This window comes from Peromyscus maniculatus, chromosome 3 (assembly GCF_049852395.1).
Source record: "Peromyscus maniculatus bairdii isolate BWxNUB_F1_BW_parent chromosome 3, HU_Pman_BW_mat_3.1, whole genome shotgun sequence".
Classification (NCBI taxonomy): domain Eukaryota; kingdom Metazoa; phylum Chordata; class Mammalia; order Rodentia; family Cricetidae; genus Peromyscus; species Peromyscus maniculatus.
Window position 1 is genome coordinate 66873541 of NC_134854.1, and position 18273 is coordinate 66891813.

Sequence of the window (18273 nt, forward strand, 5' to 3'; positions counted from 1 at the left end):
GATGCCATTTGACCGAGGGGCAATGGTTCGGAAGGTCTCTGACAGCCCAGCACCCACCTGAAACCACAGTACCAATGTCTTACTTTTTCTGGACCGTGAGAAGAACCTGATGCCCCCGGGAGAGGTAGATGGGTTGGAGTTGGGCGAAGACTCTTTGGATGAGGAGCGGAAGATCCCACTGAAGCTCATACGGCGTGGCGAGCGTGGAGGGGACTCCTGGTAGGAGAATGGGAACACAGTTTTGGGAGAACCAGGACTTGTCTTGGGTCTCACAGGAGCAGACACAGGGCTGGAGGGCCGGGGCTGGGGGCCCCTGGAGAAGAGTCCTCTGGAAGGGCTGCCTGAGCTGAAGGGACTGTCCACCTGCAGAAAGACAGACACATGGGTGAGGTCACAATGCTCCAGCCACTCTGAACTCCGCCTACAGTAGACCTGTCATTACTGGTCCTTCTTACCCTCACCAAGCAGACAGAGAAGCAACCCTGAGCTCTTCTGCAGAGGTGGCGGTGGAATGGTCCAGACATCAGTGCCTGTGCCATGGACGCCCAGCCCTGGGCTGGTCAGCTCCTGTCCTGGAGCCCTCTGGTCCACCCTGTGTAGCTGTCTAACAGAGAGCCCTGGGGCGGGGGCAGAAAGGTGAGGAGGGGGTGCCCAGCACCCCTCCTACCTCTCTTGACTGCCCCATCCGTGACCCTTGACTGTCCCCATATTGGCTTTTGTTTTGAAGCCCTTCACTTGTCCTTTCCCAGGTCACCCGTCCCCACCCCACCTCACTCAGGAGAAAAAGCGTGAGCCTGTGTGATCCAGAATGCATACTAGACCTTGGGCTCACTGGCGAGGATGCTGGTATGAGGAGGTGACAGATTTCACTCCAAGCTCCTGTGGCATTTGAATGGCTAAGGTCACCAGCAGAAGTCAGGAAAACTGCTAGCAAGACCCCAAACTGCAATGATGACTCAAAAACATAGCTACAGCGTTGTATGGTATTTTGTTTGTGTTCTGACAAATAAAGCTTGCCTGGAGATCAGAGGGCAGAGCTAGCCACTAGTTAACCATAGAGACCAGGCCGTGGTGGCACACACCTGTAATCCCAGCACTTGGGAGGAGGAAGATCAGGAGTTCAAGGCCACCCTGGGCTACATGAGATTGAACCAGTCTAAAGGAAACACAGCCGGGTGGTGGTGGCTCACGCCTTTGATCCCAGCCCTAGGGATGTGGAGACAGGAATATAAGGCAGGAGGAGACAGGATCTCAGCCCATTCAGTCTGAGGACTCAGGTAAGAACTCTCAGGCGGCTGCTGCTCTGCTTCTCTGATCTTTCAGCTTTCACTGACTCCAGGTTTTTATTGGTAAGACTAATTAGGTTCGCGCTTCACTACAGTTTGGAAAATTACCAGGTCCCATAGCTTTAAGCCATGGCTCCAGCTCACAGCCATTCAGTATCGGCAGTGTGAATGTATTTGGGAGTTTGCTTCCTGCTGTCTGGGTTTTGACCTCAGCTCTGCCTCTTACCATGTCAGCAACGAGCTCCTTGTCTCGTTGCCCCTGCTTCCTTCTTTGTGACCTAAGGACAGTCATACCCTCCGCCTGCAGGGCTGTTTGAGTGTTCACACGGTGACATCAGCACAAGGACTGATTTACAGCAACGACGTGATGCGTGGTGATCTACTATGGTCCTGTTACTTGCTTCTCTTGTGACACTGGGACCAAAGGGACCTAAGGGGACCCCAAGTCAGCAACAGAAAAGAAAGTAACTGTCCTAGGCTCAGGGGACAAGGATCCAAACCTGTAAACGCTGTACACTCGCAACCAGGGCTATGCTAAGGAGAGTCCCCAAGGTGGATGTGTGGACCCACCAGTAGAGGGTGCCCCTGAGCTCCAACATCAGGCATCTCAAAGACTATGATGCCCTTGTGGGGATGCCCCTTCAGTGACCATCAATCTCCAGAGGGTAACCCCACCCGTGATTCTGCACCTGACCCTAAGGAACTGGTGTTGTCACATGGAGAAGTGGAACCCACTTGTGCCAACTCCTTCCTGAATGGCTCTGAGTCAGAGGCTGGTGTGTGACCAGGATCTTATCATTGAGCCACCTCCTTAGAAAGATGCTCAGGGGCTGGAGAGATGGCTCAGTGGTTAAGAGCACTGGCTGCTCTTCCAGAGGTTCAGGGTTCAATCCCCAGCAACCACACGGAGTTCACAACCGTCTGTAACTCCAGTTCCAGGGGATCTGGCACCCTCACACAGACATGCATGCAGGCACAACACCAAGGCACATATAATAAGAATGAATAAATCATTAAAAATGTTTTAAAAGTTAGATCAAATCAACTCCTCATTATGAAGATCAGTGAGATTCTTTCCTCTTTATAGCTACCATCCCATTTGCCTATGGGATTCAGGATCACTTCTGAGAACTTTTAAAGCAAGAAGTTCTTCAGGTGGTGAGTGGGTTGCCATGGGGTAAGGAATCGGGAGCCAAGAGACCCTCACCTGCAGTAGAAACCACACATACAGGAAATAGACGGTGATAGAATGAACAAGGATTTGGACAGAGACATGAGTATGAGTATGAGTTCTGCACTGTCAGTGTGGATGGATGAATGAGCTGGGCCCTCTGCATCTGGCTCTCCTCTACATAATGGGGATTCTAGACTGCTTCATGGGCTGCAAAGATGACGGACTACGTTATACACAGGAGGGATGTTTAGCATGGTTCCTAGTACACGGGTGGTCCTTCATACATGTCTGACCAGCAGCAGCCCTGTGCATTCAAGGGTCCTTAATGGGGAAAGGACTTGTAGTTTGGAAAAGGAGGAAGGCTGAGTTTCAGGGATGGCTTAGTTATGAGAGCTACGGTACCGGGATCTGCTCCCTGACTGTGGAAGACCACGTGGCTCCAGAGCCAGGCAGGCCCTGGCTTCAGGTGTATAGAAGGTCCACCGTTCTTCATCACTGGAGGCCACCATGTCTGACAGCAGAAGAAGGTGGTTGGGAACACAGTGGACACCATAAAGCTGATGAGTGTTCTGACCTCAAGGCCTGCAGCTTTACCTCTGACACGATACACCTAGTAACATTACAGAAACGTCCAGGGGACCAAAGAGGCAGGGCCAGGCAGAGAGGCCAGAGGGGGAGTCACCTCAGGAAGACTGGCCCACAGCCCTCCTCCTGTTATGGTGTGTAGCTTGCCTTGCACACCAATTTGGCCTGATGAGGAGGTGGTATACCAGGCAGAGGCCAGCACCGAGCTCTAGAGAGAAGACAAAGGCAGACAGGGAAGCAGCAGGCCTCAGGAGATCACAGAACAAGGTGAAACACCAGCACATGAAGCAGATGAAGGGATGCCCAGAACAGCAAAACCGCCCATCACGGGGACCTCAGATCAGAGGAGACCCTGAAGTCTTCTTCATAGATCTGGACAGGACGATGGGCAAGGGGGAGGAGACATTCTGGAGTTGGATCTGACAAGGAGCCAGGCCTCAGATACAGGGGCTAACACATGAACTGCCCAGGAAGGCCCACTGACTGAGAATCCATCCTATGCTCAGAACTGCAGGCCTCCGGGAGTTAAGAAACTCAGCCTTCAGGCAGAGAAGAGAGCCCCAGAAAAGAGGGACCTTCTTCTTCCCCTAAAAAATGGCCAAAGAGCAGAGGATGCTGGGCCCTGCCTGGACTCTCCTACAGAGACCTTCCTTCCCCCGCAGATCCACTCCTTCCCTGTTTCCTGGAAGGGGTTGGCAGGGAGCAGCAGACGGTGGGCGTCTCCAGAGCCACCAGGGATGGCCAAGCCCAGGCTCTTAGGCTAGCTGAAGCAAAATGATACTCTGATCAACTTAACTTGATGATTCTCTGAGTATGAGTGAGACTCCCAGTGTGTGCCCGGCTTCGCAGGAGCTAATGGAGAGGAGGTACTTAGGCTCTATAAGGCAGTTTCCCAGACAGGGCAAACTCCATGTTTGTCAGGGAACCACTAGGCAGGAAGCGGAGATGAGGGCCGGCTCTTGCTCTGGTCTTAGCTGGGTTTGCCTTTCCACCAAACGGAAGAGGAGGCAGCGGGTGAGAAAGTGAGGGAGGAGCCTCGTGGGGGCTAGCTGCAGGACTGACCAGGAGGATTAGCAAGACAAGGTATCTGTGCTCTGGAAGGTGGAGGGGAAGGAGCCAGGAAGGCAGTCGGGGAGGGCAGGTCCAAAGTCAGGGGACCTAAGGGCCAGCCTTGGAATCCAGTGGTGAGTCCAGCTCCTCAGGCTGGAAGAGCTGAATGTGGGGCAGCGGCACTGTTTCCAGGGCCCCCCTGTGGCTGATCTCCAGAGAGGATCTGCGATCAGTCTTCAGCCAGCAATGGGTAGAAATCAAGTGATGCCGGCCGGCAGCCTTGCCCAGTGGAACATGTTCCGTGAGCAAGTGAACGACACATGGGTGTTCTTCCCTGTGGAGTCTCACAGGCACTGCCAGAGCTGACTGCCACGTGCACCCCCAGACCTGCCCCCCTGCACCTGCTGGACTGCAGACACCTTCTGCACCTGTTCCTTAGGGATGCCATCTCATCCTCAATCATTTTGGCAAGCACAACTCCTGGCCCTGTTGGCGCTCTCAAAGAGAGACTGTCTTGTCTGAGGACACATGTAGACGGCTAGGGATGACAGGGCTGCCAGGCCGTGACCACGGGATCAATGCACAGAGAGGAAACCCGTCATCTGTTGGGCGTGTGCCGGGCCATTCCACAGACTCCCCTGGCTGACTAGTCACTGCAGTGTGGCTGATTCTCTCTCCTTGGCTAGTTCCGACTCGGTGGCTACACACTAGAGCCACACAGCCAGCTGACCAGAGTGCCACACAGAGATACCTTATGACCACAAAGAACTGCTACCTCTTGGGGACAGGGCACAAGGACGTGGGTAGAGAGGTGACATGGAGTCCCATTTCCCCAGTGACACCTTGGGGAGTCAAGAGCACGAGTGTGGGATGTGCCCCGGGTAGGACACTCCCTAACTGGCAGTCAGTCCCCCAAGCCTGCGGTTCAGGATATTACGGTGTGGGGGGGGGCATGCTGTACCAGCACTAGGCAACCTGGACTCAGCCATGATTGAGGCAGCATCTTTTTATCATCGTGATGAAGTTTCTGCAGCTAAAAATAATATGCCAAAGAATGGCATGATTCCCCAGGATCTTTGGAGCAGTCTAGGAGCAGGAATGGTGGAGAAGAATTTCCCATCAGCCTTGTTAGACAATGAGGCTGGGTGATAGCTAAGTTGATTTAAAGGAACATAAAAAGTAAGGTCCCGTCTTGAACACAGCCCTTGGCTCCAGCTTCACACCCGTCCACACTTGCACAGGTGAAAGTGACGGGTGACTCTCACAGGGAGGGAGTGCCACATGCATCCAGCGTGGCTCCTGAGGGTAGGTCGATGTGTGTTCCACTGCCCTGTCCTCCTCCGGTCTACCCATTCCCTCATCAATGCCCTTCTGTCATGAAAGGAGCATCCCTCACTCAGCTTGGGCCTCTGCCATCCTGTCCTCAGAAAGGGCCAGACATAGGTAGGAATCGAACTGAGGTTCTCTCAGGTGTTTCCATTTTTGAGCAAGGTCAATGTTGTGAAGAACTGAGTAGGGGCAGAGGTGTGCCTTTCTGAGGCAAGATGGAAATGTTTCTAGATGCCCATCACCTCACTGGTCTCCTGACAGGGTCTCTTTGACTGTCACCCACACTAGAGATTCCTGAGGACTGTGAAACAATAGCATTGCAGGTGTCCCCAGGCCTGGGAGGAGCTGCTCTCTGTGGGGGGAGGGGGCGCCAGGCTGCAATGCCCAGGGGAGCTACCGGTTCCCAGCACCAGCATCTCTTTCCATCATTCAAAGCTGCTCAGGCCAGGCCCTGCTTCCGAGCTGCATCTGGAGACTGCTGATGTAGGAGAGGAAGGTGCCCTATAGTCCCCGGCCTTCCACAGCATCCGCTTAGGACAAGCCCCTCCTCCCAGGCATGGTCCTTCATCAGGCCCCTGGGTTGGGTTGGGCTCATTCTGAGCAAATGTTGGAGGGAGGCAAGAATACCTCCACGACCTTCCCCTCTCAGCTGACTTACAGTGCTAACCACAGCCTCTCTCTGGATTTCCGGGGCCACCACGAAAGCCCTACCTCCACCAAAGCATCTCTGCCTCAGCCTCAGTTCCTTTTGGCTTTTCCATGCAGGAAAGGCTATGTGGGACACAACAGGGCAGAGGACCAGAGGACCCGACCTGGCCACGCTACAGGCGCTGAGCTGGACGGCGCCTGCCAGCCCAGGCCCCGGGCCGTTTTCTGACAGTCTTTCTGGCTGGGGCACAATCACTGCTAATAAGGTTGTTTGGGTAGGGCAGGGTGGGGCCGGGGACCGACTGCCAAGTGAGCCTCATGGGCCTAAACCAATTTGTTGATTCAATTGTATGTGATTCAAATGCTCAGAGAATAGACTCCCTTTTTCCAGGATGGGAACTCGTGCCCTAATCCCAGGCTGGAGAGCACCCAGCGGCCACGCGGAGATGCTGCAGCCCCTCCCTGTGCTCATTTTTGTGCTTGGGTCGGTGGGCGATAGATAGGAGGCCACTTCCCAGCTGCAGGGGAAATCTGCAGGCTGCCTTGACCCGCTTCTTGGATGGCCATTGTAACCCCTCACCTGCCATGACCGCCATCACCTCTCATTCCCAGCCTGGCTCTGTATGGCCAATACCCTTGGTTGTGTTGTGGTTTCTTAATGGCAGGAAACAACTAAGCTGTGAGGGAGGGGAGAGCAGTGAGTTAAAGAGAGAAAGGCAAATGGGTGTGGTCAGGGAACCGGTCAGAGGAGAGGGATCAGCTCAGCCCCAAGGCCTATGGGCACAGTGGGCGGGACAAACTCCTGTCTTAGGTAGTGATAGCACCAAAGGATACAACCATTTTCAACTGCACTGCTTCTGGCCTCGTCTTTGCTATTCGGCATCCCAGCTCAGTTCACTACTCATCTCCCTCGTTCACCCCACTCACTCACTCTGGGGGAGACTGGTGATGGCACGCAGGCCACCTGCAGTGAGGACAGGAGGAGGGAGCGAACAGCAACATAGGAGGTGTGGCCCTGTGAGGCAAGCTGTCTCAGGATGGCTCAGCAACATCCAGCCCCCATGCTGCTGGGATCCCCATAAAAGTAAACCTGGAAGGGCGTCTCAGACAACTCAGGTGTGGTGGTGAGAAGCTTTGAAAAGGGGAGCCTTACCTTCCGAGAAGAGTGCTTTTCCGAACTCTCCACATCTCCATCCAGGAGTGGCATGGCAAAGGAGCTGAGGTCCTGGGAGGGAGAGAAAGCACCAAGTCAAGGCTATGGTCCCTTGGGGCAGGTGTAGATACTCTAAGAGGGTACCACCGCCCTCTCCAAGAGTCCTTCTAAGAACCAGCCAGTAGAGAGACACAGTTGTAAGGATCCTGGTAGGAATAAATATTTAAAGAGATACTGTGTTCCTCCCTTTGGCTACCAGACTATTGAGACAACAGAACGGGGAAATTGGTATTTCTCCTGGAATCTCAGCTTCCTGGGGAAAAGGCTATAAAACTTTGTGCTAGCCTGATCTCCAGTCAAGAGATTTCACATCATTCTGACAAGCTGTCAGACCACCTTGCAAAACACACCAGAGTCAAGAGACAATGATGTGTTAATGATGGGTGGACTACACCTTAGCCAGGACGCTTACTTATGCAAACCTCTTGCCCTCTCTTTAAATCTTGAGTCTCATGCCAAGACTCAGGGATGGCCTTAGAGAGGCATTTCTTCATAATGTGGCCACGTTGAATGATTACTTTCTGCTTTTCACTATTGCTTGTCTATTTGACTGGCGTACTGAAGAAGGTCTGAGCCTAGGTCAAGGAGGCCAGGTTCGGCTGCCAGCCCTAGCAACTCCAGCTCACCGATATCCCCATTCCCTTCCGGAACATCAAGCTGAATGTCCAACAGTAGCCCCCCCCCCCCCCCCAGCAAGCTAGTAGGAAGACAAAGTCACGGACCAAAGGCATAAAAAGACAAAGAGTTAAGGCAGGCAGTCTGGAAGAGTAGCGGCCTATCTGGGGATGATGTGGGCAGTGGCTGATGAACAGGATTTTCTTGACATGAAACATGAGGAAGAGTGTCTCCTGGAAGGATGACCACACTTGTGGAGGGTGGTATTGGGACCATCGATGAAGCTTAATGACCGCGGTGGAGATGAACGAGAGTGGGGTTATATTAGTTTCTTTTTCCCACTGCTGTGATTAAATGCCCAGACAAATGCAACTTCAGAGAGGATGGGTTTCTTTTGGCTCATAGTTCGAATACTTCCATAGGAAAGTCGAGGCAGCAGGAGCTTTAAGTGGCAGGTCACACACATCCACAATTAGGAATGGAGAGTCATAAACTGCATGTTTGTGCTCAACTCACCTAGGGAATGGTCTGCCCACCGTTAAGATGGGTCTTCAATGAACCTAATCAAGATCCAGCCACATTGACAGTTAACACCAACCATTACAGGAGTCTAGAGCAGAATGGGGAGGGGTGGGTAGCTCATCGCTGAGTCAGGTATAAGGCAGAAACATCACTTTGCCTCTCTAGCCCTGCTCTTCCTGTGCTCTGCATCTGCCCTTAGAAAATGCCTGCACACCAGATGGGACCACCTGGCCACCCTTAAGTCTATAAAAATTGATATCTGTAACACTTCACTTTTGTTTATTTAAAAAAATAATTGGAGTAAAATATATACAATAAAAGTTATCATCAGGTCTGTTTGTGTGTGTGTTGTGCTGGAATACACTCAGGGTCTTACATATGCTAGGCAAACACTGGACCACTAAACCACCCGCATCCATGGTCACTTAAAGAAAGGTAACCATCTTTAAGTGTATGGTTCAGTGGCGGGCGGTTAAGTATACTTGCATCATTTTACATCCATCACTATAACTGCCGTAAGTGTGCTATGTCAGAAACATGCACATCAACACGCTTTCCTACAAAGTCAACATTTACTGAACAACAACTCACTAGCCATTTCAGTTTCCTTGGCTGGCATTTGTCAAGTAGCCCCTATTTCCTCCATAGCCGGCTGAGGTGAACATGGGTTCTTGCATTCCAGTCTTAACTGCTGATATGAACTCTCAGCTCACACGTTATGTATCACACAGTAACTATGCCTGTGTGTACGTATACATGTAGGAAACAGAATGACTGTGAAGGGTTCAGGAGGCCAACAGAGTTCAAGGAGTTTCCAAGAGGCCTTGCTGATAAGGGTTCTTTCAGTGAAAGAGGTTAGATCAGATATGAACCCAGTCAGAGGCAGAGTGTGCAGACTCCAGCCAAGCCACAGGGTCAGAGCTGAGCCGAGCCTCGGAGCTGAGTCAAGCTGCAGAAGTGAGGTGTGAGATGCTGGGCACAGGGGCCACAGAGGCGAAGCACAGGACTAGGTCCAGACACACGGACGCTTGATCCAAGCAGGGGCCAAGCCAAGCTGAAGTCTCAGACAGTGGGGAGTTCTCTGCCTATTGCACTTGCGCATTCTCTGTCTCTCTCTCTCTCTGTGTCTCTGTCTCTCTATCTCTATCTGTCTGTCTCTCTCTCTGTCTCTCTCTCTGTCTCTCTCTCTGTCTCTCTCTCTGTCTGTCTGTCTCTCTGTCTCTGTCTCTCTCTCTGTCTCTCTCTCTTTCTCTCTCTCTCTCTCTCTCTCTCTCTCTCTCTCTCACACACACACACACACACACACACACACACACACACTGGGGTGGTCTGCACAAAATGCCCCATAGGCCATAGGCTCATGTATTTGAACACTCGGTGCTAAGTTCGTGGTGCTGTTTGGGAGGCTTAGGAGGTACGGCCCTGCTGGGAAAGCATGTCATGGAGGATGGCTTTGGGAGGTCTAGGAGGCATGGCCTTGCTGGGAAAGCATGTCATGGAGGATGGCTTTGAGAGTTTCAGGGCTCCCACCATTTCGAGTTGTTCTCTGCTTCGTGCTTTGGTTCAAGATACGGATGGATGCTGCTTCCTGCTCCTGCCGGCCACGTTGGCTCCTTACCGCCATGCCTCCCTGCCACACAGACCCGTCCCTCTGGAGCAGTGACAAGATAAACTCTTGCTTCTTTAAGTTGCCTTGGCCATGGTGTTTGATCACGGCAACAGATGAGTAACACAGGAACGCACAAGTGCACCTCACCGGTCAGATGTCAGCTTAGTGGGACCATAATCCCTCTTGGGGGGGGGGCTGGGTGAGGAGGTCACACTCTGCCCTCAGTTTGGTGTGCTGGGTGAGTTCTCACACCTGGCTTTCCTGGTAGGATTTTATAAACTTTTTTTTTTAAGATTTATTTATTTACTAGGTATACAGAAGAGGGTGCCAGATCTCATTACAGATGGTTGTGAGCCATCATGTGGTTGCTGGGAATTGAACTCAGGACCTCTGGAAAAGCAGTCAGTGCTCTTAACCTCTAAGCCATCTCTCCAGCCCCCTGGTAGGATTTTAATACTCTCATGTGTGGACTCAATTTACTTTCATAAATCGAGAGGATGGTATCTTTTTCATCTTAGGGATCTGTCATTTCTCAGTCTGTGCCGTGGGTGGTAGTGGACAGATGGTGGTGTTTACGAGCCCACCGAGTTGCAGAGTCATTTTCTACCCTTAAAATGGAGTCAATAGCGGCTTGTAAAATGGAGTTTCTCGGGGAGAGGCACTGCTTAAAACCATTATTCTACACAGAATGGAGTAACTGAGGGCAGGGTACAACCCGATCTCAACAATATCTGTTTCCAGAAACTTCTCATCTCTCTGAGAAGAAACTCTGAATTCAACACCAAATCTTCATTCCTCCCTCCCAAATCCCAACAAATTCCTCTCTAGCTTCTGTCTCTATGAATCTGACAACTCTGGGATCTGCAGAAGAGGAAACAGATGCTGTCTGCCTGAGCCTGGCTTATTTCAGTTAGTCCAGTTCTCAAGGGTCCTCAGGTGTCAGGCTGTGAGATAGGTGCATCAGGTGCATCCGAATCTTTTCCATCTCTTTCCTCTTTAAAGCTGAATTCTTTCCATTTTATGGCAGACCACAGTTTGCTTATTTCATCTATAAGTTGAGGGGCACTGGAGACGGGGTGGCTCACCCCCAATTCACAAGCTGAAATCCTGACCCCCAAGTGTTTGGAGGTAGGCTATTTAAAGATGTAATTAAGTTGAATCAAGATCATTAGCACGAGTACTAGAAGGAGACATCAGAACATGGACACATGCACGGGGATGAACACGTGAGGACCAGGCAGAAAGTTCCAGGTAGGAACCCAGAAGAGGGAGAGAGGCCTCAGAGCAATCCACTCTGTCTACAACCTTAACCTTAGACTTCTGGCCTCCAGACCTATGAGAAAATGAATCATACTTTGTTGTAATGGCCTAGCAAACTCAGAGAACAGGCTTAAGAAAATCTCTGCATGGCTTTGCTTTTGATTCTGTCTTGGTGAATATAGAGACATAAAATTGCTGGGCATAAGATGATTCTATGTGGTTACAGCACACTAGTATACTGTTTGCTACAGTGGTAATACCATTGTACTCTCCCATTAACAGCACACAAGTTTCTATTTCCTTTGTCCATGTATATATGAGTGTGTGTGTGTGTGTGTGTGTGTGTGTGTGTGTGTGTGTGTGTGTGTGTATACACCTACCTACCTACCTATCCACTTACCTACCTATCTACCTATCCACCTACCTACCTACCTACCTATCCACCTACCTACCTACCTACCTATTTATCTGTTAATCATCTATGTAGTTCACAGTACTGGGGATTGACCCCTTGTGCATGTTAGGCATGTACTCTGTCCTGAATTCTGTCCCCAGCAGGAATTTCCCCACATTCTAACCAATTTGTAACCCCCTGTCTCCATCACAGCAGCCATCCCACTCGGTGTGAGGCGGTATCTCCCTGTGCCAGTCATCTGCATTTCTCTGGACCCTACCAGCCTTTTGCTTGCTGTTGGGTGGTTTGTTGGTCTCTGGGGAAAGGTCTGTTGGGGTCCTTTATTTTTACAATAGTTATCTGTTGTCGGGCTGTAGGAATTCTTCATAGATCCTGGACCTATGAGGGCAGGCATCTTCTCATCCCGAGTGCTGCTTCTTCACACTTCCGGCTGTGCCTGTGGATGTGCGGATCTCTCTAATCTGGTTTAGTTGCATTATCTATTGTCCCTTTGTTCCCTCTCCTTACAGTGTTGTATTCAGGAAACCACTGTCACATCTAGAATCTTGAGGCTGGCTTCAAACTCACAGAGATCCACCTGCCTCTGCCTCCTGAGTGCTGGGATTAAAGGTATGCGCCACCACCACCTGGCAGGAAACCTTTTCTTTGTAACACAGGAGAACTATGAAAGGGTTGTATCTGCTCAAAAGATACACTGGCTTCAGGAAGCCATCTTGTATAAGGCAAGAAGGCAGCTGATTTCTAGGGAGACTTTATGCTCAACAACACACATACCTTCTATTAAACCTGTTGCTTCAGAGGGAGGTGTGATCCTGTGCCTCCACATCTCAAGTACTATGAATACTGGCAAGCGCTGCCATCCCTGGTTTTATGCTGTGCTGGGGATTGAACCTAGGGCTTTAGGCCTGCTAGGCGGACATTGTACCAACTCAACCACACACCCAGCCCTTGTCTTTTATTTGTTTGCTTAGATGGAATATCACTGTGGAGCCCAAGCTGTCTTCAAACTCAGAATCCTTCTGCCTCAGCCTTCTAAGTACTAAGATTATAGGTATGTGGTATCATGCCCAGCTCTATCTATCTTTAAAACAATTAAAAACATTATTGAGAGAGAGAGAGAGAGAGAGAGAGAGAGAGAGAGAGAGAGAGCATGTTATATGCATATATATCCATGTACATGTGTGCCACAGCTCCCATGTAGAAGACAATTTGCAGGAATCTATTCTCTCCTACCATGTGGTTCCTGGGGATCTAACTCAGGGTGTCGGATAAGTGAACCCTTAAAGACTGAACCACCTCACCAGCCCTTTACCTGTCATGTTTTAAAAATTAAATTTACTCTTTAAAAAAAATGTTTATGTGCATTGGTGTTTTGCTTGTGTGTATGTCTGTGTGGGAGTGTTGGATCCTTGGAACTGGACTTACATACAGATATGAGCTGTCATGTGGTTGTTGGGAATTGAGCCCAGGTCCTCTGGAAGAGCAACCAGTGCTCTTAACTGCTGAGACACCTCTCCAGCTCCACTAATTTTTTTCCAAGACAGGGTTTCTCTGTGTAGCCTTGGCTGTCTTGGAAATTACTCTGTAGGCCAGGCTGGCCTCGAACTCACAGAGATCTGCCTGCCTCTGCCTCCCGAGTGCTGGGATTAAAGGTGTGCGCCACCATGCCCTTTGATACTTGTCATTTTTTTTTTGTGATATATATTTTTTATTTTACAATACCATTCAGTTCTACATATCAGCCATGGGTTCCCCTATTCTCCCCCTCCCACTCCCTCCCCTTACCCCCAGCCCACCCTCCATTCCCACCTCCTCCAGGACAAGTCCTCCCCCGAGGACTGTGATCAACTTGGTAGACTCAGTCCAGGGAGGTCCAGTCCCTTCCTCCCAGACTAAGCCAAGTGTCCCTGCATAAGTTCCAGGTTTCAAACAGCCAACTCATGCAATGAGCACAGGACTTGGTCCCACTGCCTAGTTGCCTCCCAAACTGATCAAGCCAATCAACTGTCTCACCTATTCAGAGGGCCTGATCCAGCTGGGAGCCCCTCAGCCTTTGGTTCATAGTTCATGTGTTTCCATTCATTTGGCTATTTTTTTTAATAATTGAGTAAAACTGAAATTTATTATATGTCACAGTCGTCCTAGGGACCTCCATGCTATATATATAGCCTCTATGGTTCTATGGGTTGTGGTCTGATTGTTCTTTATTTTATATCTAGAATCCACCAATGAGTGAGTACATACCATAACTGTCTTTCTGGGTTTGGGTTACCTCACTCAGGATGATTTTTTCTAGTTCCATCCATTTGCCTGCAAATTTCATGCTTTCATTGTTTTTCTCTGCTGAGTAGTACTCCATTGTATATATGTACCACATTTTTTCCATCCATTCTTCTGTTGATGGGCATCTAGGTTGTTTCCAGGTTCTGGCTATTACAAATAGTGCTGCTATGAACATAGCTGAGCATGTATCTTTATGGTATGAATCAGCATTCCTTGGGTATATGCCCAAGAGTGGGATGGCTGGGTCTTGAGGTAGTTCGATTCCTAATTTTCTGAGAAACTGCCATATTGATTTCCACAGTGGTTGTACAAGTTTACATTCCCAGGGAAAAGAGATTCTATGAGCAAAGGGCATCAAGATCATGATGGGGAAATGTCCAGAGACAACCAAACCAAACTAGTAGGAACTCAAGAACTTTAGACCAGCTGTGGAGCTTCCATGGGACTGGACTAGGCCCACTGTATAAGCAAGACAGTTGTGTAGCTTGGTCTGTTTAAGGGGCCCCCTGGCAGTAGGACCAGGATCCATCCCTGGTGCATGAGCTGGCTTTTTGGGGGCCATTGCCTATGGTGGACACCTTGCACAGCCTTGATGCGCGCGCGCAGGGGTGTGTGTGTGGGGGTGTGGGGGGGGTGTGGGGGTGTGGTGGTGGTGGTGGTGGTGTGTTAGACCTGCCTCAATTGAATGTACCAGGTTTTGCTGACTCTTCATGGGAGGCCTTACCTTTTTGGAGAAGGGAATGGGGAATGGGTTGAGGGGTGTGTGGGAGGAGGGAAGAGAGGGGCTGGTGTGTAAAATAAATAAAAAAGTTTCTTAATAAAGAAAAATAAATAAATACAGTATAAAAATGTAATTTGATCATGTCTTAGGGTTTCTATTGCTCTGGGTTTCTATGCAACTTGGACATGAAAGGGTTTATTTCATCTTACAGTTTATTTCCATCACTGAGAGAAAGTCAGGACAGGACCTCAAACAGGGCAGGAACCTGGAGGCAGTAGCCAATGCAGAGGCCATGGAGGAGTGCTCCCTATGGCTTGCTCAGCCTGCTTTCTTACAGAACCCAGGACCACCAGGTCAGGGACGGCCCCACCCACCATGGGCTGGACCCTCCTCTATCAATCGCTAGTTAAGAAAGTGCCCTACAGGCTTCCCTACAGCCAGATTTTAAGTAGGCATTTTCTCAATCGAGGCTCCCTCCTCTCAGAGGACTCCCGCTTGTGTCACACTGACATAAAACCTGCCAGCACCGACCATAGATATGGGAATTTATGGGCTCTCTATTTAGCAAGGGGTTGTATGTGTTCTGCTTGGAATGTTCCTCAATACCTCAAACTCTTCAGGCCGAGGTCCCTCTTCCACAGCCTCCCACTCACTCCCAGGGAGCTGACTGGAGTTTAACTACTTAGGGGTGGGACAGTGCCAACCTCACCTCCGCAGCCCTCAGCACAGCCTGGGCCTGGCACTTCAGGAACAGCCCAGGCAGGCCCTGCTGCCGCCTTGATCTGCTGCCCTTCTCCATCCTACCCCGGACTCTCGCTCTTCCTGCCTGCCCACCCTCCAGTGCTGGTTTGGACAATGAATGCCTCCTATGTAGCAGCAAAAGCCTCACTCGGGTGTCTGCCCGGTCCCACTGTGAGGCAGAGCGAACGCCTCTCTCCTCTGTGTTTCTGGTGCTTCAGATGTGTCTTTATCGTGGGCTACACGGCTCCGGACTAAAATCAGGTTTATTTCTGTAACTCTGAGTCTGTCAAGGGCAAGAGGAAAGCCGTTCACCTTGTCCTTGTCTGTGCCACCCTGTGACAGGCAGTTGGTGTCTAATGTGTCTGAATTACATCCTGACCAAGCACCCGCTCTCCCAGCAGCCAGTGTGGAGGGAGGGGCACGCAGGGCGTGCAGACGGCTAGCCAGCAAGCAGGCCCACGTCGTTGCAGGTCACTGGTAAGGGGGTGGGGGTGGCAGGGTGGTACTGACTCTCTAATTGCTACTTTTAAAGAGCAACATTCCTCTCCAGCTTCTAATATTTGCTCAGTGGCTGCTGTTTCCTGTGAAAAAGCCTGTCTACAAACACTTGAATGACCACCCCAAAGAAGCTGAATGCTTTAGCAACGGAGGCAAAGTGGCTTGGGACTTTAAGACGAGATGTTCTGCACACAGCTGGGGCCAGACCGCTCTCGTCAAGCTTTGCTTGCAGTAGCTTGAGCTCATGTAAGGGTCTGATCAGGCCGGTCATAGCTCCTTGCGTGGCTTGGTCAAGCAACCCACCAGGGGAGTCCCCTGGCACTGGTGACTGGCTTTGCTGGAAGATTCCCATGTTCCACATTCCAGGACTCTAATCTGGGCTCTCATCTCTCAGTGTTCATCAAGATACCTGTACACCTTGGGGGAACTTCGTGGAAAAATCTCTCTCTGCAACCATGGAAACGAGTCTGTCGGCTTGTGGAACAATGAGGTCCTGGCTTCTCTGCTCAGCCAACCTTGCAGATGACTCGGGCTCCTGGAGCTTACCCTGTGCACACAGGGAAGTTCTCACCCCTACCTGAGCCTCAGGCTCCCCTTGCTGCTGGTGTCTGTCTGCTACGGGCCCCAAACCTTCTGCTCACAGGCACAGACATGGTGGCAGCATCTTCCTGTGCTGCATAGAGACAGTGAGATGTGGGAAGGGAAATGCTAGCCAGAGGGCACTGGGAACATGCACCAGCTGCATGGAATGTACTAGACCAAGACCACTTGATGGCCATCTGGGTCTCTGGAAATAGTGAACTTTCAGGATATGGATGGCTAAAGTCACCAGTTAGGAAACACCAGGAACCCTCTGAAGTATAAACCAGCTTTAAAGTCAGTTCACTGGATCCCCCAGCCTCACCTATCTTTAGAAATACTGGCAAAGCCAAGTATACCATAAAAAAGTTTTAAAGAGAGTGTCACTGTTGACCTGTGTGTTGTAGAGGTGTTGTGTGTGCGTGGTGCTGACCTGGACACATGCCTGTGGAGGTCAGAGGACAACTTCACATGTCATTCCTCAGACAGTCTCCACCCTGATGTTTGAGACTGGGATCTCAGTGGACTGGAGCTCATCAAGTAGGCTAGCCAGAGAGCCAGAGAGAGATATGCATGCCTCTGCCTCCCCAGCACTGAAGTTAAAATTGCTTTTTATGATGCTTACCCTATGTTATCGAACATGAAGAAACTGAGCTGGAGACTAACTGGAAGTTTAACCCCTACTGACTAGGGTCAACGGTATTAGAAGGTTATGTATGCTACTGCATGCTACTGGAAGAGAAAAGCAAATACCAGTATCTCCCGGCTATAAATCCTATAACCTACAACGATCACCTGCAAGATATACTTGCGCAAGATATAGTAGCACAAATATTGTTAGTAACCAACCACTTTTACATTGGACTTAAGGGCTACTCCATGAGATGGGGCTACTCCATGAGATGGGGCTACTCCATGAGATGGGGCTACTCCATGAGATGGAACCCATACCTGACACTGCTCAAGTGGCCAAGAACCTGAAACTGGATAGGTTATAGGATTAGGATAAAACCTAATTCTGCTAAAAAGAAATAGAGCAATAAAATGACCCCTAATGACATATATCTGGGACTAGTTAGCCTTGCTCAGCCCTCATCAGAGAAGCTTCTTGCTGTAGATAGGAATTAATACAGAGACTGGACAGTGTGGAGAGGAAGAGACTTTAGTCCATTCAGTCCTAAATATGATATGTCTTCATCAAAGCTCTTCCCTTAAGGCTCAGGGATCTATGAAGAAGAGGAGGCAGAGAGACTGTAAGAGCCAGAGGTGATGGATGACTACAAAATATATTGCATGTATGAAAAAATAATTAAAAATATGTAAAAAATTAAAAATAAATAAGTAAGATCTACAAAGTGGGCAGTAAGTAAAAGGAATAAAATAATAAAGATAAGAACATAAGTTAATGGAAATAAATAATAATAAATAAATTGCTTCTCAGTGCCCTGGCTTTTTTGCATGGATTCTGAAGATCCAACTCAAGTCCCTGTGCTTCTGTGGCAAACAGTTTACCAACTGAACCATCTCCCCAGCCCAAGTTTTTGTTGTTTTTTGAAACAGAGTCTCATGTATCCCAGACTGGCCTCAAACTTACTGTGTACCCAAGACTAGCCTTGAACTCCTGGTCCTCCTAACTCTACCCCCACCCAATTCTAGGATGACAGTGTGTGCATCACCACACCCAGCTGCGTGCTATCCTCGGCTGTTCCTCAACACGTCTCTATAGCAACAGCCTTCCTATAGCA

General features: G+C 50.0%; 1 protein-coding gene across 6 annotated transcripts in view; it reads right to left on the bottom strand.

Annotated features, from left to right (window-relative positions):
* Nucleotides 1–18273, bottom strand: part of Prkag2 (protein kinase AMP-activated non-catalytic subunit gamma 2) — a 262801-nt gene that overhangs the window by 179073 nt on the left and 65455 nt on the right. For all 6 annotated transcript variants that reach the window (XM_042273222.2, XM_042273224.2, XM_042273223.2 and 3 more), the window contains exons 2-3: nt 7226–7297; nt 84–363 (exon numbers count right to left, since the gene is read on the bottom strand). In XM_042273222.2, coding sequence (XP_042129156.1) covers nt 84–363; nt 7226–7297 — 352 coding nt within the window. The remainder of the gene's footprint in view (nt 1–83; nt 364–7225; nt 7298–18273) is intronic.